The sequence below is a fragment of the Kogia breviceps genome, chromosome 9, assembly GCF_026419965.1.
Source record: "Kogia breviceps isolate mKogBre1 chromosome 9, mKogBre1 haplotype 1, whole genome shotgun sequence".
Classification (NCBI taxonomy): Eukaryota; Metazoa; Chordata; class Mammalia; order Artiodactyla; family Physeteridae; genus Kogia; species Kogia breviceps.
The window spans coordinates 69,538,451-69,565,221 of record NC_081318.1 but is presented as its reverse complement, the minus strand read 5'-3'; the positions used below and the strand labels follow the sequence as shown (position 1 = coordinate 69,565,221).

Here is a 26,771-nt window from a genome sequence, read left to right as displayed (position 1 = left end):
GAAAATTTCCAAAGAGAAATGTAGTCAATCAATAAGAAATATACCTTTTATTTTTAGATTTCTGTCAGTAAAAATCTTCATTTCCTTATAATTAACACGAATGAATGAGAATTGTGGTTTTCCTACCCATGAAATCCTAACACTCAATAATGTTAACTAAAAGTAGTGATTGCTCTGTTAGTTGATTCTATATATAAAAGGTGTACAAATATGCCATGCTTATCTTTAGTGAAAGTGCTTTTAACAGAGATAGGGAAACCATGATTCCTACTGGCCATTTAACACCCTAGTTTAGCTGGATGGCAAATCAGTCGATGATAACTGATACACAGAATTCAAGAGATTCCATAATGTCAGGGTCCTTCTGTATTAGTTTTACAACTTGATCAGTGGCAATTTGCATTCTAATTTAAATTAACACAGTAAATATGTGACCATAAGAAGACTTTATTTGGTAATCAAAACTGACTACCTAATTTGTACATGGAAAATCTCTCAAGGAATTTCTAAGCTCACTGGGATTTCTTCTAGATTGTGATGCTTATAAATGAGAATCCTCTGCTGGCAGAAGAAGCAGCTCTGAATAAATGCTACAAGGTGATGGATTTGATTTGTGAGAAATGTATGAAGCAAAGAGACATGAATGAAGTACTGGCTATGAAAATGCATTACATCAGCTGTATCTTTCAGAAATGTATTAACTTCTTAAAAGATGGAGAGAATAAATTGGACACTCTGATCAAAAGGTACTGTTTTTTCCCATGTCATGTATACAGTACACTCAAATGGATAATGTTTCATTATATGAAATCTCATTATGGATTTAAAAATTAAACATTTTAGCAGCAGGTGTTAATGTTGAGATCACATTTCATCTGTAAGAAACAAGGGGCACTCATAACTAAATTGATTATTCCATTCTATACTCTTTACAACAGTGCTTTTGTTATCCCCAGTTATAGGTGAGATATCTGAAGTTTGGAGAGGTTAAATATCATGTGTAAAATCATACAGCTAGAAAGTAGCCCAAGTCCAAATTTGAGGATAGGTGTGCTTATGCCATAATTGCTGCTTTGGATTCACAGTGGCGCTCAATGTATCTCTGTTTCTGTACCCGGGAGAGCTATGTGTTACCCTTGTTCTCTGACCCCTGGGGGTCAAATTCTCTGATAGTTTTACTAAGAAAAGAGAACTAAGTCAGAAGGGTGTGACTCAATGAGAGTTTTCATTCTTTGTACAAATAACTGACATAGTAATAAGTAACTAGCTAATCTGATAACAGTGTTTAGTATGTTTTATGTCAGGGGTTACTTTTATAAATACATCTCTGAGCCCCTAAACCTGACAAGGCCTAGCCTAATGTGCAGGTAGAGGAGCAATTTGAATTGAGTCTATCCTCATGATGTGAAGACCCAATGAAAATCTTATGCAGCAAAGAAGAAACTACTCAAAGTTCATGGGTTCACCTGGGAGGAAATGCTTAGTAATTCAACTCCTTTAAAAAGTAACTCTAGTTACTTTTTAAAAAATATCTTTCAGCTTGTTAAAAGGCCGACCTTCTGATGGCTTTCCAATATATCAAGAAAAGATCATTAGAGAAAGTATCAGAAAATTTCCTTACTGTGAAGCTACACTCCTCCAGCAGCTGGTGCGAAGCATTGCTCCTGTTGAAATTGTAAGGCTCTCCGCAACTAAGTTAACTCTATCAGTAAGACCTAATTGCCATATTTTGTACAATTAAAGTCATGTTCTCTTTAGCATTATTTATTTATTTAATAAAGACTTAATTCTTTTTTATTTTAGAAAAATTTCAGAAGCAAACATGGAGATAGGTTTGTCTGTTAACACTGTTTCTGTTTATCCATTTCCCCTCTCAATCCTCTTCTTCCATTTATATGGTTCATGGTTTAATAAACAGTATATCCTTATGTCAGAATATAGATTGTTACAGTGGATACTTATATTTTTATTTATTTATTTTTGTTTTGTTTTGTTTTTATTTTTTTTGATACTTATATTTTTAATATCTCTGTGAAACCTTAACAGTGGGTACACATCCACTATGTAATACAGATCCACACTTGTTCAGGTGTAGTGTGTGAAAAACCAGTACAAAATCCCATACTAGATGAAAGTAGGAATTGAATGTCTGCGTTGATGGCTTCCTGTCAGGGGATGTGAGAGGATAAGTCATGAGAAGGCTCATTGTGTCCTGCTAAACAATCTCAAAGGATGTCCCAGCTTCTTATGTTCTACCTTAATGCCTCTGATTTTATAAATTTTCCATACGTTAAAAAAAAATCTATTTATACTTGCCAGTTATGGGAAGTAAATTTTAACTTTATTATCTATTCTTTAAATTATTTACTGCCCTTTTGTCATATATTTATTTAAGTAGTATGAAAGACACTCCCTGCCTTCCCTATTTTGAATAGGTTTCAGTTTACCTTATCCACACCAGTTATGCTTTTACGCATTTCAATCAAATCCTTTATCAGCCTTTGTCTATTAGGCAAGAAACTGATCTTGACACTACGCCCATCCCTGGTTTCCTCCCTCCATCTGGCAATGTTGGTTCTTCTTCTCTGCCTTCTCTAGGCTGTTATATCATTCTCAGTCTGAAAAATCTGGACTGAAAATGGGTTCCAGGTGCTCCTTTATACATTGACTTAACCGACTCAGAGCCATGGAAGAAGAAAGACCTAAGCAGACAAGATGATCTCATGAAGTTCATGCACTGATTTATTCCTGAGAGCTCTCCATGATTTCACATAGAGATTCTTTCCCCTTGCTCTTTAATATGCTTGGCTATTTGGTGTTTAAGCTTTTGGAAGATTAAAGTTAGCAAATTATGAGGGTGGTGTATCAATTATGAATGTGTTTTGGCTATGCATATCAAACTCCAGCCAACTATGAATTAAATAGATAAGGGTTTATTTATTCTCATATATTCAGAAGCCCAAAGGTAGGCAGACCAGATCTGGCACAGTAGCTCAGAAATGGACTGGGGTCCCAAATACTTTCCTATTTTTCCACCCAATATTCTTTAGCCATACAGATTATCATATACATGCTTATGACCTCAGAGTTGCAAGGCATCTCATGCTCTTCCTCCAAGCTCACATTCCTATCCTAGGCAGACAAGAAAAGGAAATTGGTCTGTAGCTGGAAAACATAAGCTCTCCCTGAAACCCATGCTGACCTGTGCTCCTGGTGGCACAGGTGGAAGTGAGTATTCTGGAGAAATGGGTATTCTGGGGATATGCTTTTAGCTGGTCTAAACACTGCTGCTCTGACAAAATTATGTTTCTGTTAGTAAGGAGTTGGGAGAATGGCTATCAGAGAAGCAATTAATAGTGGCTGCTGTGGGATATTTCCAGCACTAACAAGTGTAGCTGACATTGTACTTCAAGGGAGAAAACAGAAAAACTGAAAATAGCAGCCTCAAGTATTTTTTAGAAAGTCACAGCAGGTCAATGTAAGGCTCAACAATCCATTTTAACCCTGTATCATAAAATAATGTAGTTAGAGTGTATGGTGTATGATTGATATTTATACTAGTGATCTGAGCCATCAATAAAAAGATAGTATTTATTTAATGCAACTTAGAAAAATTTCTCTCTTTAAAAATTTTTGTTCTTTAATAGTTACATATTCTGCTCTCCGGAAAACTTTATTTACCTGCAATGCTTGTGGTTGTGAGTGTCCCAGATAGCCACTGTTTACTGCCTAATGGCTTCCGGTATCCTGCAAGTTCAAAAGCCTCTGAAGCAGTGTTAAGCTTGTCCCGTGACATGGTGGTTCTCACGGCTGGCTGCCACGAGGGTCCCCTGTGGTACTTTCTGACAGTGCTGATGCCTGGGCCCTCATGGAAGGGTTTTGATTCCCTCAGCCTACTGTGGAACTCTGGCTTCCACCTGTGACAGAATTCAGCAGGAAGTGTGAGGCATGGCTACACTTAAGAAATGCTGCTCCATCATTGTAACAGATGATACTGTTAAAGATATTTTGCTTTCTCAATTGACAGTGTGTATTTTAACATTTGGAAGGCTAGCTAATGTCTCTGATTTTATAGGATACATTGAATAAAGCATCCTGTTCATTTTTAGGCTGAATATCTTCTAAAGGCGGAGCTCTGGTGCCTAAACAGATTCTTATTTAACAAAGTAGATGACAAAATTTTGCACAGCAAGAAAGAATTCTTGTCATTCAACTGTGACAAGAAAGATTTCATGTGGTTACTCTACTGTACCGTCAGTTTTTTTCTGAAGCAATAGTTCACGTGAACAGCCATAGTTCTAGCAAAAAATCCTTTAGTTTTACCTCCGGTTACATCTGTGAGAATGTCATTGTTTTCTGACTCCCACAAAAGTCCTATTGTGGGGGAGATATTGAACATGTCTCAGTCACTTTTAAAAAAAACAAACAAACATGTAATTGTTGTAAAATCTGTTGAATATATCATACTCTGTGGGCCAGACTGCTGTCTGATCAAATACTCTACTTTTGAGGCAGAATAATTTTATAGATTAATAAGTGTTCATTATAACACTTAAGTACCAGTAATTCTCAAACTTTTAGTATGTTTCAGAATTACCTGTAATAATGCAGGTGCATGGACCACATACTTAGAGATTCTAATTTAGAAAGTATAGATCAATCTGAATTTTTAACAAGTTCTCTTATGAGCACAACTGCCATATACATTCATTCCTTATGAAATTTTTAACTTATATCTAGTATCTGAGGTTTTATTTCACTATTTTTTTCTCACTGTTATACTATCTTCATTCCAAAAGAGAATTCTCAGCCCTTGAATGTGAAAGGAAACTCAGTCATCATTTGTTTTCAGGAGTAAGGCGGTTTTCAAAATGAGTACAGGGTAAAACAATGTTCCAAGGCGGTATTTGTAAAGCTCTGTTGTGTACAATTGATAAGATAATATTAAAACAAATAAACTTAGGAAGAAAAGGCAAATGCAAATTTAAATTATGAAAATTGGCAAAAATTTAGTTGGGAATAAAGAAGCAAATTTGAAAAACTCAGAAACAAGAACTGTTTTGAGTAGGTAAGGCAGCTCGATACCCTGTAATTGCTCTAAATAGGTCTTAATAGTATTATGCTAGGCAGATAAACATTCAAATAGGTCTTAATAGCATTATCCCAGGCAGATAAATATTTGCCCTTATAATTTCCCATGTAAAAAAATTTCATAAATCCTCTTTAGCAAGCCTTTCTGATTTTCAGTAGCCATATGATAATTTTCATATTTTTGGTTTTCCTTAATACCCTAATGCAATCACATCTATGTCTTTTTAATTTTAAGAGTTTGGAACATTCCAGTAATAAAGGTGATAATTTTGAACTATTAGAATTGCAGACCAGCATCAAGTAAATAGTTTAAAGTCTTTAAAACAGTTAAATTGCACTAAACTTTTAAGAATTAAGATAAACATTTGTGATGTACCCTATAAATTGTCCCTCAAAATATGTATATTGTCTTAATTCTCAATAGTAAATTCCACTCTGAGCTCATTGTCATATATCTGAAATCTTTGCATGCTTACTGAATAATCCTAATTGAAAAAATACTTTTATTCTAGAATAGGGCCAATTTTTTTCTCTCTGAATATTTGGATCCATGACTTACCTGCCGTGTACTTTGTATAGAAAAAGGTGTACTCAGAAAGGCATTTATCATTTTGTCACAGTCTGTGCAGTCTCTCACCTTATTAATTTTGTCTCTTGTTCTTGACGTGTCTTCTCTGTAGTCGTTCAATGGTGATTTCAGAGGTTTTGTTCCTCCTCTTCTAACCCACTGTAGGGTTCTGATCCCACTGCATTCTCTGTACTTACCCAAGCCATCACTGGTCAGGTGGGTTTTGTGGATGTTGAATTTTGCACTACCTGTGGAGAAAAAGGAGCAAGTAAAAGATGCTCAGTGTGCAAAATGGTAAGAATGAAGTTCTTTTAAGTTCATTGACATCTGGTTTAAATTTCATCCAAATGGATAATTGAGTTTTAATATTCTGTAAATATAATAGTTGACATCTGTTTTCTAATAAATTCTAATCCATTAGATATAAAGTATTGCATCTAATATTTTAAAATAATTTTGGAAGAGAACTACAGGATAAATGTAGTTCTGTGCCCTCTCTACCTTCTGTCAAACTCCCAGGCTGCCCAGCTTCTATGCTGACTACCCCCAAAAAGGAAAGGATATGAATGAATGAATCACTATGAGAAAACAAGAGAAAAATTATCCATAGGGGACTGAGACTGGTGCAGATATGAGAACCTACAATGGAACAATTCTAAATATGCAGCCTTAAATCTTCTGATGTTGACTTTAACTACAATCTCTTCATCAACTCTTCCTTGTAAAACTACAACTCCCTTCTGTCACCAATCTTTAAGCTTTCTGGATTACTACCCACTTCTGTCAGAATTATCTTTATAAAGGGCATAGCTGAATGGGTTCTTCTCACATACAAATGTCACCCACATGCATGCATCTATATCCTATAGATTATGTTAATTTCCTCTTGTTTTTTAAGGTTGAAATTCTTCAGCATATTCTTCTGTAACCTATCATATTCTGCTATAACCTACTTCTCCAGTTTCATTTCCTTTAATTACTTACTTCTCTGAGCCTCAGTTTCCTTATGTGTGAAATCGGGCTAGAGTTGTGAGAATTAAATGTGACCATCTATATTGATTAACTATTGCCACATGTAAAAACACTGTAAAATATTTTACTGAAAACAACAATCATTTATTTTTTCTCTCATGTCTGGGGTTGGCTGGGGCACTTGTGTTCCATGTGTTTCTCATCCTCCTTGGACCAGCAGGAGGTGCTTTAAAATAAAGCATAGAAAAGTTAACGTTTTTACAGCACAATACTTGATTGAATGTCATAATTGAAAAATTATGCAATTACACCTCTTGAAAATAAATGTACAATTGTCTTCAGGTAATATATTGCGATCAAACCTGCCAGAAAACACATTGGTTTGCACATAAGAAAATCTGTAAGAATCTCAAGGACATTTATGAGAAGCAACAGTTGGAGGCTGCCAAAGAAAAGAGTGAAGAGGAGAACAGTAAGTGTATAAAAATATAAAAACCAAGATCATACTGTTTGGTCAGTGGGGACAGGAAGGATCAGTGATATTAACACAGGACACATAGGAACTGAGTCTTCTCAGGGGACCAAGGAAGCTTGGGGTTAACCAACATAAGGATCAGGTTTAAATGTATCCCTGTTTTGAGTCCCTGGGGTAATGTACAAGACTGTAGTCAGCCTAGCTATCACTAGAAAATGAAAGACATAAAATTCTGATGATGGGACTTCCCTGGTGGTGCAGTGGTTAGGAATCTGCCTGCCTGTGCAGGGGACATGGGTTCGTGCCCTAGTCCGAGAAGATCCCACATGCCACGGAGCAACTAAGCCCGTGGGCCACAACTACTGAGCCTGTGCTCTAGAGCCCATGAGCCACAACTACTGAGCCCGTGTGCCACAACTCCTGAGCCTGCGTGCCTAGAGCCTGTGCTCCACAGCAAGAGAAGCCACCGCAATGAGAAGCCTGTGCACTGCAACAAAGAGTAGCCCCCGCTCGCCACAACTAGAGAAAGCCTGCATGCAGCAACAACCCAATGCAGCCAAAAATAAATAAATTTAATTTAATTTAAAAAAAAAATTCTGAGGAATGTCATTTAGTCCACATTCTACGTTATGACTCATGAGACTGCCCTGGAACCATGCCCTCTTAATGAGTTGTTACTTATATTTTGCTCACAAAGGATTTTAAGGTCTTTGAATATGAAAATAATTAAATTTCCCCTAATGGCTACCCAAAGATTTTAAGGTCGGAAGCCTTTAAATTTGTTAACTATGAAACTTCAGGTGAAATTACAGAGTAAATCTATAAATTACAAATTAACTTGAACAAATTAAATTTCTACAAGTGTGAGGGCAGTGAGTTCCATATTATTTCTCCTCTGCCTCCCTCCTGAAGTATATGACTCATTTTCATCAGGAACAGTGAGTTGCTTGAGCAGTGATTCATATATTGGAGAAGAGAACCGCCCACACTACCCAGAGGATATATAGCACATTCTGGGGAGTGATAGTTTGAAAACACTGCCCAAGTGATTCTGATACTAAGCACGTCCATCTCCACCCTTCAAGGGACTGTGTCCACTTTACCACCTGGTGGAGAAACACTACTAGTGGGAACGGATGATTTGTACAAAGCTGAATTCATACAAAGTTAAATTTTTAGAAATAAATTGTTAAGAGAATAGTCAGGCTTTCTGACTGCTGTGCGTTCTCCTGTTTTCTGAACCAAACTTGTATATCCTTTATGTTGACAGGTACTAAAGAAGCCATATGGGAGGACTGTCAGTAGAATGGGAACTCCTGGTTGTTAGACATCAGCCCGTATCACGCACTGTCCTACACCTTTATTCTCCACAAATGTAGGATAGGCTTTATTATGCCCCACTTTATGGATAAGGAAACAGCCTTTGTACAGGCAGTTACCTAACCGAGGATGTCAAGCTAACTCATGGCAAAACTGTATTCGAATGTGGATTTTTCCAGTCAGCAATCCTGATTTCAAGGCCTGAGTTCAAATGCCAGTTCTGTTCTTTTCCTAGCTGTGCAACTATGAGCAAGTTAACAAACCCCTCTCTTCTCAGTTTCTCCATTTGTAAAAGAATGATAATAGAGATAATACTTGGCCTCATGGTTGTTATGAGGATTAAATGATTGAATACATGTAAAGTACTTAGAAGAGTGTCCAGCACACGGTAGGAACAAAATGACTCTTTTTTTTTTTTTCTTTTTATCAGATGGCAAACTTGATGTCAGTTCTAACTGTGTTAATGAAGAGCAGCCAGAGGCTGAAACAGGAATCTCCCAGGAGGACTGCAATCCTAAAGATTCTGTGGAAGGGGAGAGAGAATCTCTTCAGAGTGATGCTGGGCTGGAATGCTTACAGGATGCTCCTGTAGGTCCACAGCTGTCCGAGGAGTAAGAGCCGGAGCAAGTGCCAGCGTGGACAGTCCTCACCCTGGCAGGCAGCTGGAAAACCCGCGAGACTGTGTCCTCCTTGCCTCCACACCTGCATGACACTGTGGCAGGATTCCACATTTCATAGAATACGTGCTCCAGCAAAGCTCTGTATACCACGCCCTAATTTCCTACTGATTCTGTTCAATAATTGGTCAGATATTCCTAGGGAGAATTTTTTTTCAAAATATAGGAGAAACATTTCTATTCCCTTTCTGAGGCAGGCTTCCCAGCAGCTGTTCTCAAAGGAAAATAAATCCCCTTTTAAAGAAGAAATATAGGCTTTAGGGAACAAAGAGGCAAGCAGAACAGTTGTAGGAGAGAGGAGATTTTCAGGAAAGAAAAATTTTATAGCCATAGAGATGGGTAGTTAAAAGAATCATAACTTATATGTAAATAAAATGCATATAAATAGCATTTACAATAGTGAAGTTCTACTTATTAAGGTGCAATGAAGATATGGGGACATATGTATATGTACAGCTGATTCACTTTGTTATAAAGCAGAAACTAACACACCATTGTAAAGCAATTATACTACAATAAAGATGTTAAAAAAAAAGATGCAATGAAATGAAGAAAAGCTACATGTTAAAGGATCTTTGCCATAGTTCAGCTAATTGTAGTTTTTCTATAGAATTTATCCTGAGCAGCCTGAACTTTATATAGTTCTTGCAGTGGTGTTTTATCTACAGTCTTTGTACCTTCAGAAATGTCAAATCCCCCAGGAGGAACTAAGGCATAGCCACAGTTATCTCAGCATGTGCATTTAAAAAGATGTTTGACGAAATTGTCAATTAAACAAAGGCTAAACATACTGTGTCCACAATTATTATAAAACTAATTCATGTGCCATTTTCTACTTGAAAGGCTTTTTACCTTCCTGTAAGCTTTTCATGTGGCTCTTCCTGTCCACAAACTGATTTGTAACTGTTACTTATAGACTGTCCTGGCATCAGTTTTTAGTGTCTGAGTATTTAAATAAAGCTAGAGTATGAGATCTGAAGATAGTGCTGTGTTTCAAAGTTTCTTGTGTTGATTTGTAAAATAAATTCTGCCTACTGATACAGCCACCTCACATCTTGTTTCATATTTTTTTGCTGTCGGGGGTGGCAAATATTAAAGAAATACTAGAAAACTTAAAACATTTTAGGAAACTTAGCAAATACTGGAGAACACAGTATAATTATTTTAATATTCACAATTGCAAATCAAAATGACTAGAATTCTCGCCTCACTTCACTGATTAGATTTTTCTGTCTTGCTGCTTTTCCTCTTCCTTACACTTAGTTACTTTTCTCCCAGTCCCAACACATACGTCTTCTGCACACCCTGTACCGTGCTGCTCTAGGAAGACTTCTTGTGAGTAAATCACTGTTAAGTGTTAAGTGGGTAGGAATTCTACAGGCAGATTTTACCTGAACTTGTCAATCATGACGAGCCTCCCTTCACTCATCAAGGTACCTCAATCTACACACTGATAAACATTTACCTTTGACCAGAAAAATAGTCCTCCCAGGCCTTCCTCTTCCACAAGTTATGTGTTTTAACCTGAGTTCCCTGATTCTAATTATTTTCTGGGTGTGTGGTATCATCATGGCCCTGTCTTCGGATAGCATGGAAGGTTATGAAAAAGCAGAAGGGAATAGGAAAGTCAAGAGATGAGGCAATATAGAGGTAATTTTCCCTTCATTGAAATGAATGCTAATATGAATTGGAACTCTAACACAACTACAACTGGCATTAATAGTAACTTTCCAATTGGACAAAGAGAACTTTAGATATAAGCCATGTCAATATCAAAATTTCCATGGATGTATTTCAAGAAAGGGGTGGTCAGAAAATGGGGTGTAAGAAAAATGAGGTTGGTTCTCATTATACTCCCTTTCTTTGTCATAAATAACCAAAAACAGATGTTTCCATTATAACACCATCAAAACAGGTGTTACCCGTTTTTTTGTTGTTTTTCAATATGCCATCAAGAAACTTTTCTCAAACAAAAATAGGACCTAAAGGATAAGAATAGCCTTACTATTACAATATGTCTTATACTTAGAGCAGATGTAATAGAATATTAAATTAGCCAGTGAGTTTATTAGGAAATTGGATTCTGCTTTTTGATCCAATAGGTGGTAATAATAGCTACCACTGAAAGTTACTGTATCCTTGAAGTTATCTTGTTTAATATTCACAACAACCCCATGAAGTAGACTTTATTTTTATCCCCACAACACAGATAAGGAGGTTAAGGTCAAAAGAGGTCCACTAATGTATCCAAACGTACAGAACTGGAACTCAACAAAGTCTGCAGTTTTGACTACAACATTGTATACTCTTAACATGTTACCATCACTGTAGTTTCTCTGCAGATGTAAGATAATAATAGAGCTCTGAAGACAAGTCATTATTTTACAGGATGTGGCAGATAATCCCTAGGCTCTTAAAAAGATGAGTGATTTTAGTCACCCATGATGTATATGAGTTTACTTGAGTTTTAATATTGGATATTAAACTTTAATAGACATTCTTAAAGTAGATGTTCTTGCAGTATTTTTATCTTCTCAGGATCATCTCCCCTGCTTCTGAAGCAAATCAGTCCCCTTCTTGAGCAGGAGGTAGATGTCTTCCAGTTCTCATGGTTTACAACTAGGCCAATAAGAATACTTTTCAGAAATTTTACATTCCTGAAGCCAAAGAGGGAGGATGTTTGTTTGTTTGTTTCTCCCTTGGGAAAATTATAAATTACAGGGATTCAGTTCCAGAGCTGCTAGAGCTGACATGGAGAGGTACCTGAGAGAATGTAGCCACTGAGCAGACACAGACAAGAGATGGATAAAAGGAGAGAAAAATGTTGAATCCACTGGGCTCTGACACAGTCTACACTGGGTTTATGGAGTTTGGTTACATGAGCAAATTTCTCATTTGGCTTTCTATAAATCAGAAACAGGATTAGTAATACATCTTGTGACGATGAGAAAACAAATGGGATCAAATTTCAAAAGTTAAATATATGTAAATATAACAAAGGAAAATTAAAATTTTTGAGATTTATATGCTCTTAGAAAAAGTACAAAGGCACATCAAATTTTGGGTTAGATTATAGTTATTTTGGTTGGAAAAGAAGCTCAGTACAAGGTGTTTTTGCATCTCTTTACTGATGTTTATTTTGGAAAAACTCATATTTGCTTGAAATTGTATAGAGATTAATGCATGCTTATGTAAACTAAGTGATATTAAAGCATCATTTGCATAGACGAAAAGCAAGATCTTAGTTTCGGAAAAAGCAAATTTCTTCTCATAATAATTACTTTAGCAGATAAACAGGAGATTCTGCCCCCACCCCCGCCAAAAGGTGGCTCTAGGCTAGTTTCTATGGCCTTTAAGGACTAAGTTCTAGTTTTATAAATCAATAAAGGCATCTTTTTAAATGGTGATCTTAATTTGTCTAGAATAAATCAGGTAGCGGTGTAATTGATCAATTCAGGGCAATGTAGCTAGCTAGTTCATAAACTCACATAAAACTACTTAATCCCAAGATGATTCCAAATGGATAAGATTTAAATGTGAAAAAAATTATCAATTCCAGAAGAAACCATGAAAAAATTCTGAATGACTTTGGCATGAAGAAGGTCTTCCACTAAACTCAGAAGCCACAAAAGGAAATAAATTCAACTACATTAAAAAAAAAATCTGAACACTTCTGCTTCTGGGAAGATGGAGTAGATATACTTTTCCTTATTCCTCGTACTAAGTAAAACTAAAAACCCTAAACATTATATATAAAACAACCAAAAGAGGGCAGATTGGCTAGGCCCCTCAGGATCCAGGCAATGACCCTTTGTTGTTTTCTCTGGGTTTTCTTTTTGCCTCATATATAGCAGATTTGAGGCGGAAGAAGCCAGCAACATGGAAACACCAACAACTACAGACAAAAATAAGCTCCAGCAAACAAATGCCTGCTCTGTGGATTTGGGACTCAAAACTGAAACATCAAATCATACCTAAATTTCAAGTCTACACCAGCCTGCCCTACAAATTTTGGACTTGCCAGCCTCTACAATGGCATGAGGCAATTCCTTAAAGTAACTTGCTCTCTCTATATATGCATGCACCCAATTGATTCTGTTCCTCTGAAGAACCCTAATAGACCATGTGTCCTAGTTTGAGCTGCTAAAACAAATTACCATAGATTAGGGTGGTTGAAACAGGAAACATTTATTTCTCACAGTTCTGGAGGCTGGAAGTTCGAGATCTGGGTACCAGCATGGTCAAGTTCTTGGTGAGTGTCCTATTCCTGGTTTATAGAGGGCCACCTTGCTGTGTCCTCATATGTCAGAAAAGGCAGGATAGCTCTCTGGCCTCTTAGAAGCATGCTAATCCCATTCATGAGACTCCGCCCTCAGGACCTGATTACCTCCCCAAGACCTTACCTCCAAGTACTATTACATTGGGAATTAGATTTCAATATAAAAATTTTGAGGGGACACAAACATTCGGTCTATCATGGTAGGTATAGTTCCTAAGGGGCACAACTGCTCTTGAACAACACAGAGGTTAGGGGTGGCCACTCTCCTCGATATCCAAGTATAACTTCCCAATCAGTCCTCCATATTGTCAGTTTCACATCTGTGGATTCAAACAACTGTGGAGCATGTAGTACTGCGCTACGTATTTATTTTTAAAAATCTGCATATGAGTGGACCCGAGTAGTTCAAAACCAAGTTGTTCAAGGGTCAACTCTAACAGCTGACACGTATTGAGCACTTTCTTTGAGAAAGCCACTCTACCTAACATGTTACATACATGATCTAACTTAATCCTTGAGACTCTATGAAGTAACTATTACTCTTATTTTAAATAAGAGGAAATCAAAGCCTAGAGATTAACTAACTTGTCCAAGTAACATAACTGGTAGGTGGAAGAGCTAAGCTAGATGTGTCTGATTCCAGAGCCTCAGCTTGAAACCACAACCCTCCACAAACCTATGTATCAGTGTTTTCTGTTTCTTAGCTATAAGATCATCTGATGGATCCTGAAATAAATGTGCTTTCACTTGAGCCCATTTGAATGGGTCTTTGTTGTTTAAAACTAAGAACTTAATTAAAAACACCCTCTCAATTGTGTGTTCCATTTTGGTAGAGTTTTAGATTACTTAAGTAAGGATTATGTCTTCTACTTTGTGCTCTTCTGCAAATGGTATTTAATATAATGTTTTCCAATCATGGCCACTAGTAGCCCTTCTTTCTTGAACAAAAAGTGCCTAATATTGAGGAGTGCATTTTAAAGCAAATTTTTTTCTTCGTACAAATGAGATATATTTCCATTAGTTCTCTAAAAAGGAGATTAAGTAAAATTTGTTAGCCATATTTTTGCAATTGGAATCAACTGTTCATCCTTTTCAGTGATTGTGGGATTAAAAATAAAATATCAGGGCTTCCCTGGTGGCACAGTGGTTGAGAATCCGCCTGCCAATGCAGGGGACACAGGTTTGATCCCTGGTCCAGGAAGGTCCCACATGCCGCGGAGCAACTAAGCCTGTGCGCCACAACTACTGAGCCTGCGTGCCACAACAGCTGAAGCCCGTGTGCCACAACTACTGAAGCCCGCGCACCTAGAGCCCATCCTCTGCAACAAGAGAAGCCACTGCAATGAGAAGCTCATGCACCGCAACAGAGTAGCCCCCGCTCGCCACAACTAGAGGAAGCCCACACGCAGCAACGAAGACCCAATTCAGCCAAAAATAAATAAATAAAATAAATAAATTTATAAAATAAAGTAAAATATCAGACTACACATTCTTTTACTATTCTTTTAGTGGTTAATCTGGAGATTACAATATCGCATCCTCAATTTACTGCAATCTAATTAAAAATTAATACTGCTTATGCAGTTTATGAGCCATCTTAAATCTGAGCCAACATATACCATTTCCATCATGAAATGGATTGTTGCTTTACCTGCCCAACATTATTGCTTCGTGGGTCTAATGGTACTCAGTTCATGATGAGTTCAATTCAGGCTCCCAGTTCTAGAATGAATGCAGTAGCATGCCTAGAAACTACTATTTGACCAGTAACTAGTTCTCTGCTGCTGTATGACCCTTGAAGACTGCACTGTGATACCTCTCAGCTTGACAGGGGCTTCACAAGGCATCCTTGCTTACAACAAATACTTCTAGCACCATGGATTAGGCTGGTTTATTGTATTACTAATCTATTACTATGTAGCAAATTACCCCAAAATTTATCAGCTTGAAGCATCAATAAGCATTATCTCATACAGTTTCTGCAGCCAGAAATAGAAGCAGCTTAATAGGGTGGTTCTGGCTTGGGGTTTCTCAGGAGGGTGCTGTGAACCTTTCAGCCAGGGCTGCAGTCATCTGTGGCTTAAACTGGATCTAGAAGATCTGCTTGCAAGGTAGTTAATTGGGTCTGGAGGATGGCTTGCAACTCACTTGGTTGTTGGCAGAGGACTTAGTTCCTTATTTGCTTCTGGAAGTAGGCCTCAGTTCCTCACCACATTGATCTCTCCAGAGGACTGCGTAAGTGTCCTCATGACGTGGCAGCTGGCTTCCTGCAGAAATAGTGATAAGGAGAGAGAGGAAGAGAAGACTTTGATTCTTTCTATGACCTAATCTTGGAAGCAACACACCATCATTTTTCCTTAATATCAGCCACTCACCTACAACAATACCAAAGTTTTTCTTTTCCTCAGCTGCAACCTTCTGCCAGGGACCATACCGGACTTTGCAGATTCTGGCTGTGCACGGAATCACAAGTGCCCACAGGGGTAAGGAGATCACAGATTCTCAGTGACAGTTCACTATTCCCTCTGGGGTTTTCATCTCTTGCTTGTTTTGATTTTAGCCCCACTTCTCCAGTGTGTCTGTGGTACAGTGTGATAGTGTCTAGGCACCATCAGATAAGGGGAAATGTCCCTCTGCTCTTTATAAGCTTTAGATCTAGCGCTTTAGCTTAGCTGGTGAAGATCAGCAATGCGTTTTGGGTTACCTTACATGTCCGGTTTTGTGTCTCAGCACAAGGCAACTGCTGAAAGCTTTTCTGTTTTCCCTTCCCTCTAGCAGAGTACTTTGGTGTAGGCCAACCACAGATCATAAACCCGCACCCAGAACTGACATATGCCTCCAAAGGTGAGAGTGAAAGTCATACAATATGGTGTAGACATACAATAGAATACTATATAGCAATGAGAACAACGGAATTATTGCTGTTGGCAACAACATGGTCAATTTTACATTTTTATAATGTTGAGTACAAGAAGCCAGAAAAAAATAATTCAACTTCTATGATTCCATTTATATGCCTTTCAAAACCAGACACAATAAATATTTGGTTTAGAAATCAGGAGGATGGGTGGATTAGGTCATTGGACTGGTAACAGGAATGAGGAGGTTTTTAGAGTGCTGGTAAGGTTCCATTTCTTGATCTAGGATGCCTGTTACATGAACTTGTTCATTTTTTGAAATTTTTTTGAGGAAAACACTTATGACTTGTATACATTTCTATATACAAGTTTTACTTCAAAAGAAACTTAAGATAAAATGTAGGAATTACTTTTCCTTGGTGTTTCTGTTTACATTCAAATGTTTCAAATAATACCACAATAAATATATAATATGCTAATCACAGAAAAGTTTAATGTATAACTGAAAACTACTAGGATTTCTAGAAACCCCAAGGATTATCTCAGTGTAACTGTGAGCATTTGGGTAGGTTCTGTGTCTTTCTCTTCAAGGTATTTTTCCTCTCGTGTTGGAACTGTGTCCCAGTTCAGATAGGTAATAGCCATTGCTGATCGCTTCATGGACCTTACAAAAACAGCATCTTCTGGGTCATCAAACATAGTTCTGAAAAAATGGCAATTATGTCAGAAAAAAAATCAGTTAGAACAATGTTTAATTTAAGTGAATCAGTGCCATATTTTTTGTTTATCTGTAGTGTAGTACCACAGACAAATAACTTTTGGGCCCTATTGACAAATGACTTTCAGGACAAGTAACACCATTTTTATTGTATATATTGTTTATTTTAAAAATAGAGTGAACATATTTGGGATCAGCTATAATAGGTCTCACATATTCAAGCATTCATATTTCAAATCAGTGGTTAAAGGAAATGATTAAAATATTTATATAGATATCATATGCATATTAGTATCTTATGTATATTTTATTGAAAAGTTATTATAACTTTTATTTATAATTATTAATAATAGTTAATTATTATTATAACTCTACATTATACTATATTTTGTAAAAGTGCTTGGAGATACTGTTTTTCAAGACTGAATCCAAAGAAAAAATTCCTAAGTGCAATATTAAAAAAAGATGATTTTTAAATTCATCAATATTCATAAATTTAATGTTTTTCATAGTTTTATGAACTATTTCTTTTGAAAATGTAAATTCCAGTGAATATAAAATGTTAATAATTGCTCTCACTGAACATATTTAGGGGAACAGTAAACAAAGAAGTAAAGACCTTCATTTATAATATCAGGTAATTCTTAAGTTTTTCTTTTTTATCCTTACTTTCAAGATTTTGTCTTTTTCTTTTTTAACATTTTTGTCTAACTTCTCCCTCTACCTCACCTCACATCTTCAGTTATTTTAGGTTATAGTAATAATATTAAAAAATCTAAATATGTCAAATATGAATACATAGTTTGAACTCATATATCACAGGAAGACATAGCAATTTTTCTGATCTATTGAAGAGTTAGTCATTTTTTTTTTTTGAGTTAGTCATTTTTTTTAACCCATTAAAACCCATTTTGGGAAATGGGAATAATCTAGGGAATCAACACGATTATGAAATAATCTGATAAGAAAAGCAAAGTTTAAAAATCACTTACTTGTCTACATTATTCGCAAATGCAAAGTCTAAAAGAAAAATTCTAAATTAGTATTTTTCAAATGTTTACTCAACATTTTAAAACAATGAAATAATGCTATAAAGGAAAAAGTCTAGAGCATAGCTCTCTGGGTTTTGAGCAATCATTTAGATAAATTGTTCAATCGGTCAAAATTTCCGTGATACCTAACCTCAAACTCAAATTTTCTTTCATATATAGTGCCTTAGGTGTGTCTAAGGTTTTGAGGCAAATTCTTTAATACAATACAAGTCTCAAAACTCTGAGAACAAAATGCTCAATCAATTTAGTTACCAGAGGAATCCAAGTGGAAATTTTTATAATGAAGATACTCAGTCTCATGTGCGGAAACGGATCCTTTTTCTTTTTTCAGATAGGCACATGCATCTATAAATGGACTAATAGACCAAATGAGGAAAAAATATTTAGGGCAGTTTAAACCTCTTGGATTCTTGGCATTAACTTCAAAGACACAAAATAAACAAATCCTAGATCACAAGAATCTACATCTTACCTAGCTTTAGAGCTCAAAGGCTAGTCCTCAAAGCTTGGATTTCTTATGGTATCTTCTAGAGAGTGTCATTACTTTGTTTATTCCTCTCCAGAAGGCCCAGTGCCAGGCTAGTGATGGAATGTACCAGCACCTGTTGGGCCAGCAAAGCCCACAGTCTGAGCTCTTGCCAACTCACAGGCAGCAGGGAGCACACAGCCTCTGCCTTAGGAGAGGGCTTCACGGCATCGTTCCCTTCACAAGTGGCTAACCCAAGTCTCCCATGTCTTTTTTCATCTCCCCAGATTCTTTCTACATTTTTAATTACAAAAAGCTCACATTTTACTTTTGATGAATATAAACAAGAAAATAGTAAAAAGTGAAATCTCCCTTTGACCTGTCCAATTCCTTATATCAGAAGCATCACCGTTAAGAGTTTTGTATGTATGCTTCCAGCCCCTTATGTGTGTATGCACGTGCACTCATGCACATACATATACACAAAGATTTGTTTGCTGACAAAATTCTAATTTTGTCATTATTCTGCATTATATTACTCCACAACATATTTTTTGTACTCAAAATATACCATGGAATGATTCTAAATCCAATTGTTCATATTGTATGGATGTGCCATAAGCTAACATTCTATGAGTGACCATTTAGATTTTGTTTTTTCTATTACAAAAGTTTCAATTAGCACTTTATACATATATATTTTTTTCATGTGTGCAAATACTTCTGTAGGAGAGAGATTTCAAATTTAATTGCTGTGTTGAATGTGCTGCACATTTTATATATGGGTGGATACTGTCATACTGCCATATGACCTTCCAAGAAATTTGAACCAGTTTACCCTGGTTCAACTTTCTTGGAAGAGTATGAGTTGTGCTCTTTTCTCCCCTCAATTTTACCAACCTTTTCAGTGTTTGCCTACCTGCAGGATGAAAATGGTACCTCATTGTTTTAATTTGCACTTACTCGCTCACTAGTGAGACTGATTGTTAGACATCACATTTTTTCCCTTCTATAAATGTCCGTATCTTTTGTGACTAGTTTTCAAATTGATTTATAGGAGTCCTTCGAGATAATGGGCATTAACTTTTGCCTATTGTATGTATTGCAAATATTTCTTCCAATTGTGTCTTTTAATTTTGTTCCTGGAATTTGAAGAAACTTCAAGTTGTCCTTGCTTCTCAATCTATTTGGAATATAATTGATTTCTTTCTCATTTTAGGGTTAAGAATAATAAAATCAAAATGTGGTGTTACAATTGCTTTATAAACATTTTCAAGAATAGTTTATTTCCAATAAAAGAATTTAGAGTCCTAAATGTGCATGTCACAATAAGAACAAATATATAAACTATAAAAACTATAAGGCACAAGTTTTAAAAACTTAAATAGTGAGTTTTATTTATTTTATTATAAATGTTTTGTTTGTAGAAAATGAGGAGATTGATTAGGGTCATGCTGCCAATTTGGGGGAGGCTTATAGTCAGCCTTTCTATGAATTAAGAAGAAAAAATGTCAAACGCAATGAAATACTCTCCCTATCCTTTCTTCCCTAATTTTGTTTTTGGAGGTTTGATATGAAAGAAATGTAAAGCACTAAAGGTAGCAATCAGCTATCCTCCTCACAACTGAAAAACTCTCTAGCCCTGAAAAACAGATGGGAGTTACCATATATTGCTTGTTACTGGGTGTATTAGCTATTTTTAAAAGTGGAGATTTTCTATCCCGAGATTCCTTTCCTACCACAGCATGGCTTACAACCACTAATCCAGTAAACATTCAGTTTGAGCATTAGCTTTTACATGAACTAAAAGAAAAAACAAGGAACTGGCTGACCAATAGAACAGTCCAACTTATCATGCAGTTGATATGTGTCAGATCAGGTGTTGCAATGGTTTGCATATTAAGCAACCTAACAGCCAAAGGAAGATATTACCCCCATTTTAAAAAACAGAAAGGTGAAGCAAATTCATGTCCAAAATAAAAATTGTAATTACTAGCAGAGCTGGTGTTCAAATCCAGGAGAATCTGATCCTAAACCTTGTGTTCCTGCCTCCACACGGGTTGTTCTCTGGTGGGAGTACGCATCAGAATCACCTGAAAGGCTTGTTAAAACATAGCTTCCTGGTTCCACCCTGAGTTTCTAATTCAGTAGATGTTGTTTGGGGCAAGAATGTGCATCTGTAGCAAATTACTAAGTGATGCTCCTGCTGATGATGATTTGGGGACCACACTTCGACAACCACTGCTCTACACTATAGCCTTCTGTATCCAGAATGTGTCCTCGAGACATTACTTCTATTCTATGGGACATATAGGGGATAAACGGACACGTTGAATTATACTTTGTGGAAACAATCATACAAATTGAGGCATTCCATAATGTAACTGGCCTGGTCCCTACAAAAAGTCATGGAAAAAATTTAAGACTGTTTTAAATTAAAAGAGTAATCTGCCACAACCACCAAATGTAATCGTGAACCTTAACTGGATTCTTGTTTGAAAAAGCAGCTGAAGAGACCTTCAAGATGGCAGAAGAGTAAGATGCGGAGATCACCTTCCTCCCCACAAATACATCAGAAATACATCTACATATGGAACAACGCCTAGAACACCTACACAACGCTGGCAGAAGACCTCAGACCTCCCAAAAGGCAAGAAACTCCCCACGTACCTGGGTAGGACAAAAGAAAAAAGAAAAAACGAGACAAAAGAATAGGGACGGGACCCGCACCAGTGGGAGGGAGCTGTGAAGGAGGAAACGTTTCCACACACTAGAAGCCCCTTCACTGACGGAGACTGCGGGTGGGCGGGGAGGAAGCTTCCGAGCCACTGAGGAGAGCGCAGCAACAGGGGTGCGGAGGGCAAAGCGGAGAGATTCCCGCAGAGGATTGGTACCAACCAGCACTCACCAGCCCGAGAGGCTTGTCTGCTCACCCGCCAGGGCAGGCGGGGGCTGGGAGCTGAGGCCCTGGCTTCGGTTGGTCGCAGGGAGAGGTCTGGCGGCGTGAACACAGCCAGAAGGGGTGAGTGCGCCACGGCTAGCCGGGAGGGAGTCCGGGAGAAGTCTGGAGCTGCCAAAGAGGCAAGAGACTTGTTCTTGCCTCTTTGTTTCCTGGTGCGCGAGGGGAGGGGATTAAGAGCGCTGCTTAAAGGAGCTCCAGAAACGGGCGCGAGGCGCAGCTATCAGCGCAGAACCCAGAGACTGGCGTGAGACGCTAAGGCTGCTGCTACCGCCACCAAGAAGCCTGTGTGCAAGCACAGGTCAGTATACACACCTCCCCTCCCGGGAACCTGTGCAGCCCGCCACTGCCAGGGTCTCGTGATCCAGGGAGAACTTCCCCGGGAGAATGCACGGCGCGCCTCAGGCTGGTGCAATGTCATGCCGGCCTCTGCCGCCGCCGGCTGGCCCCGCATCTGTAACCCTCCCTCCCCCCGGCCTGAGTGAGCCAGAGACCCCCAAATCAGCTGCTCCTTTAACCCCGTCCTGTCTGAGCAAAGAACAGACGCCCTCAGGTGACCTACATGCAGAGGCGGGGCCAAATCCAAAGCTGAACCCCAGAAGCTGTGAGAACAAAGAAGAGAAAGGGAAATCTCTTCCAGCAGCCTGAGGAGCAGCAGATTAAATCTCCAAAATCAACTAGATGTACCCTGCATCTGTGGGATACCTGAATAGACAACAATCCCAAAATTGAGGTGGTGGACTTATGGAGCAACAATATATATGTTATTTTCTTTCTCTCTTTTTGTGAGTGTGTATTTGTATGCTTCTCTGTGTGATTTTGTCTGTATAGCTTTGCATTTACCATTTGTCCTTCGGTTCTGTTCGTTTTGGGATTATCTTTTTTTTTTAGTATAATTTTTAGTGCTTGTTATAATTGGGGAATTTGGTTTTTGCTATGGTTGCTCTCTTCTTTCTTTTTCTTCTTTTTTTATTACTTTTTAATTTTTTAATTTTTAATAATTATTTTTAATTTTAATAACTTTATTTTATTTTATTATTACTTTTTTTCTTCCTTTTTTTTTTTCTGCCTTTCCTTCTGAGCCATATGGCTGACAGGGTCTCGGTGCTCCAGTTGGGTGTCAGGCCTGTGCCTCTGAGGTGGGAGAGCCCAGTTTAGGACACTGCTCCACCAGAGACCTCTCAGCTTCACATAATATCAGATGGCGAAAATCTCCCAGAGATCTCCGTCTCAATGCTAAGACCCGGCTCCACTCAACAACCAGCAAGCTAAAGTGCTGGATACCCTATGCCAAACAACCAGCAAGAAAGGAACACAATCCCACCCATTAGCAAACAGGCTGCCTAAAATCATAATAAGGTCACAGACACCCCAAAACACACCACCAGATGTGGACCTGCCAACCAGAAAGACAAGATCCAGCGTCATCCACCAGAACATAGGCACTAGTCTGTTCCACCAGGAAGCCTACACAACCCACTGAACCAACCTTAAACACTGGGTGCAGACACCAAAAACAATGGGAACTACAAACCTGCAGCCTGAGAAAAGGAGACCCCAAACACAGTAAGTTAAGCAAAATGAGAAGACAGAGAAACACATAGCAGATGAAGGAGCAAGATAAAAATCCACCAGACCAAATAAATGAACAGGAAATAGGCAGTCTACCTGAAAAACAATTCAGAGTAATGATAGTAAAGATGATCCAAAATCTTGGAAATAGAATGGAGAAAATACAAGAAACGTTTAACAAGGACCTAGACGATCTAAAGAGCAAATAAACAATGATGAACAACAATAAATGAAATTTAAAATTCTCTAGAAGGAATCAATAGCAGAATAACTGAGGGAGAAGAACGGATAAGTGACCTGGAAGATAAAATAGTGGAAATAACTACTGCAGAACAGAATAAAGAAAAAAGAATGAAAAGAATTGAGGACAGTCTCAGAGACCTCTGGGGCAACATTAAATGCACCAACATTTGAACTATAGGGGTCCGAGAAGAAGAAGAGAAAAAGAAAGGGACTAAGAAAATATTTGAAAAGATTATAGTTGGAAACTTCCCTAATATGGGAAAGGAAATAGTCAGTCAAGTCCAGGAAGCATAGAGAGTCCCATACATGAAAATCCAAGGAGAAACACGTCAAGGCACATATTAATCAAACTATCAAAAATTAAACACAAAGAAAAAATTATTAAAAGCAGCAAGGGGAAAACAACAAGTAACATACAAGGGAATCCCCATAAGGTTAACAGCTGATCTTTCATCAAAAACTCTGCAAGCCAGAAGGGAGTGGCATGACATATTTAAAGTGATGAAAGGGAAAAACCTACAACCAAGATTACTCTACCCAGCAAGCATCTCATGCAGATTTGACACAGAAATTAAAACCTTTACAGACAAGCAAAAGCTAAGAGAAGTCAGTACCAGCGAACCAACTTTACAGCAAATTCTAAAGGAACTTCTCTAGGCAGGAAACACAAGAGAAGGAAAAGACTACAATAACAAACCAAAACAATTAAGAAAATGGTAAAAGGAATGTACATATCAATAAGAACCTTGAATGTAAATGGATTAAATGCTCAAACCAAAAGACATAGACTGGCTAAATGGATAAAAAACAAGACCCGTATATATGCTGTCTACAAGAGAGCCACTTCTGAGTTAGGAACACATACAGACTGAAAGTGAGGGGATGGAAAAAGATAATCCATGCAAATGGAAATCGAAAGAAAGCTGGAGTAGCAATTCTCATATCAGACAAAATAGACTGTAAAATAATGACTATTACAAGAAACAAAGAAGGACACTACATAATGATCAAGGGATCAATCCAAGAAGAAGATATAACAATTGTAAATATTTATGCACCCAACATATGAGCACCTCAGTACATAAGGCAAATGGTAACAGCCATAAAAGGGGAAATTGACAGTAACAGAACAATCATAGCAGGGGACTTTAACACCCCACTTTCACCAATGGATAGATCATCCAAAATGGAAATAAATAAGGAAACACAGCTTTAAATGATACACTAAACAAGATGGACTTAACTGATATTTATAGGACATTCCATCCATAAACAACATAATACACTTTCTGCTCAAGTGCTCATGGAACATTCTCCAGGATAGGTCATGTCTCGGGTCACAAATCAAGCCTTGGTAAATTTAAGAAAATTGAAATCCTATCAACTATCTTTTCCGACCACAACGTTATGAGACTAGATATCAATTACAGGAAAAAGTCTGTAAAAAATACAAACACATGGAGGCTAACAATACACTACTTAATAACCAAGAGATCACTGTAGAAATCAAAGAGGAAATCAAAAAATACCTAGGAACAAATGACAATGAAAACACGACAACCCAAAACCTATGGATTGCAACAAAAGCAGTTCTAAGAGAGAAGATTATAGCAATACAATCCTACCTCAAGAAACAAACATCTCAAATAAACAACCTAACCTTACACCTAAAGCAATTAGAGAAAGAACAAAAAAACGCCCAAAGTTAGCAGAAAGAAAGAAATCATAAATATCAGATCAGAAATAAATGAAAAAGAAATGAAGGAAACAATAGCAAAGATCAATAAAACCAAAACCTGGTTCCTTGAGAAAATAAACAAAATTGAAAAACCATTAGCCAGTCTCATCAAGAAAAAAAGGGAGAAGACTCAAATCAATAGAATTAGAAATGAAAAGGAGAAGTAACAAATGACACTGCAGATATACAAAGAATCATGAGAGACTACTACAAGCAACTATATGCCAATAAAATGGACAACCTGGAAGGAATGGATAAATTCTTAGAAAAGTACAACCTTCCGAGACTTAACCAGGAAGAAATAGAAAATATAAACGGACCAATCACAAGCACTGAAATTGAGACTGTGATTAAAAATCTTCCAGCAAACAAAAGCCCAGGACCAGGTGGCTTCACAGGCAAATTCTATCAAACATTTAGAGAGGGCTTCCCTGCTGGCGCAGTGGTTGAGAGTCCGCCTGCCGAAGCAGGGGACACGGGTTCGTGCCCCAGTCCGGGAAGATCCCACATGCCGTGGAGCAGCTGGGCCCATGAGCCATGGCCACTGGGCCTGAGCATCCAGAGCCTATGCTCTGCAATGGGAGAGGCCACAACAGTGAGAGGCCCACGTACCACAAAAACAACAACAACAACAACAACAAAAAACCATTTAGAGAAGAGCTAACACCTATCCTTCTCAAACTCTTCCAAAATATAGCAGAGGGAGGAACAGTCCCAAACTCATTCTACGAGACCACCATCACCACGATATCATAACCAGAGAAAGATGTCACAAAGAAAGAAAACTACAGACCAATATCACTGATGAACATAGATGCAAAAATCTTCAACAAAATACAAGCAAACAGAATCCAAGAGCACATTAAAAGGATCATACACCATGATCAAGTGGGGTTTATCCCAGGAATGCAAGGATTCTTCAATATACGCAAATCAATGTGATACACCATATTAACAAATTGAAGGAGAAAAACCATATGATCACCTCAATAGATGTAGAAAAAGCTATTGACAAAATTCAACACCCATTTATGATAAAAGCCCTCCAGAAAGTAGGCATAGAGGGAACTTACCTCAACATAATAAAGGCCATATATGACAAACCCACAGTCAACATCGTTCTCAATGCTGAAAAGCTGAAACCATTTCCACTAATATCAGGAACAACACAAGGTTGCCCACTCTCACTACTATTATTCAACATAGTTTTGGAAGTTTTAGCCACAGCGATCAGAAAAGAAAAAGAAAGAAAAGGAATACAAATTGGAAAAGCAGAAGTAAAACTGTCACTGTTTGCAGATAACATGACACTATACATAGAGAATCCTAAAGATGCCACCAGAAAACTACGAGAGCTAATCAATGAATTTGGTAAAGTAGCAGGATACAAAGTTAATGCACAGAAATCTCTTGCATTCCTATACACTAATGATGAAAAATCTGAAAGAGAAATTAAGGAAACACTCCCATGTACCACTGCAACAAAAGGAATAAAATATCCAGGAATAAACCTACCTAAGGAGACAAAAGACCTCTATGTAGAAAACTATAAGACACTGATGAAAGAAATTAAACATGATACAAACAGATGGAGAGATATACCATGTTCTTGGATTGGACGAATGAACATTTTGAAAATGACTATACTACCCAAAGCAATTTACAGATTCAGTGCAATCCCTATCAAACTACCAAAGGCATTTTTCAAAGAACTGGAACAAAAAATTTCACAATTTGTATGGAAACACAAAAGACCCCGAATAGCCAAAGCAATCTTGAGCAA

At 37.5% G+C, this 26,771-nt stretch overlaps 2 protein-coding genes across 3 annotated transcripts in view; one reads left to right on the top strand and one right to left on the bottom strand.

Moving 5' to 3' along the window:
- The window catches only part of ANKMY2 (ankyrin repeat and MYND domain containing 2), a 33,457-nt gene extending 23,308 nt beyond the window's left edge, over positions 1 to 10,149 (top strand). Inside the window, exons 6-10 of one of the 2 annotated variants that reach the window (XM_059074974.2) lie at positions 532 to 746; positions 1,540 to 1,675; positions 5,825 to 5,953; positions 6,974 to 7,103; positions 8,857 to 10,149. In XM_059074974.2, the coding sequence (XP_058930957.1) occupies positions 532 to 746; positions 1,540 to 1,675; positions 5,825 to 5,953; positions 6,974 to 7,103; positions 8,857 to 9,041 (795 nt within the window). In that variant the 3' untranslated portion in view covers positions 9,042 to 10,149. Of the gene's footprint in view, positions 1 to 531; positions 747 to 1,539; positions 1,709 to 5,824; positions 5,954 to 6,973; positions 7,104 to 8,856 lie in introns of both variants that reach the window. The other variant, XM_067042603.1, reaches the window with a different exon arrangement.
- A 6,628-nt stretch (positions 10,150 to 16,777) lies between these two features.
- LRRC72 (leucine rich repeat containing 72) overlaps positions 16,778 to 26,771 on the bottom strand; it is a 49,472-nt gene continuing 39,478 nt past the window's right edge. The window contains exons 8-9 of the mRNA XM_059074981.2: positions 17,951 to 17,978; positions 16,778 to 16,943 (exon numbers count right to left, since the gene is read on the bottom strand). Coding sequence (XP_058930964.1) covers positions 16,778 to 16,943; positions 17,951 to 17,978 — 194 coding nt within the window. The remainder of the gene's footprint in view (positions 16,944 to 17,950; positions 17,979 to 26,771) is intronic.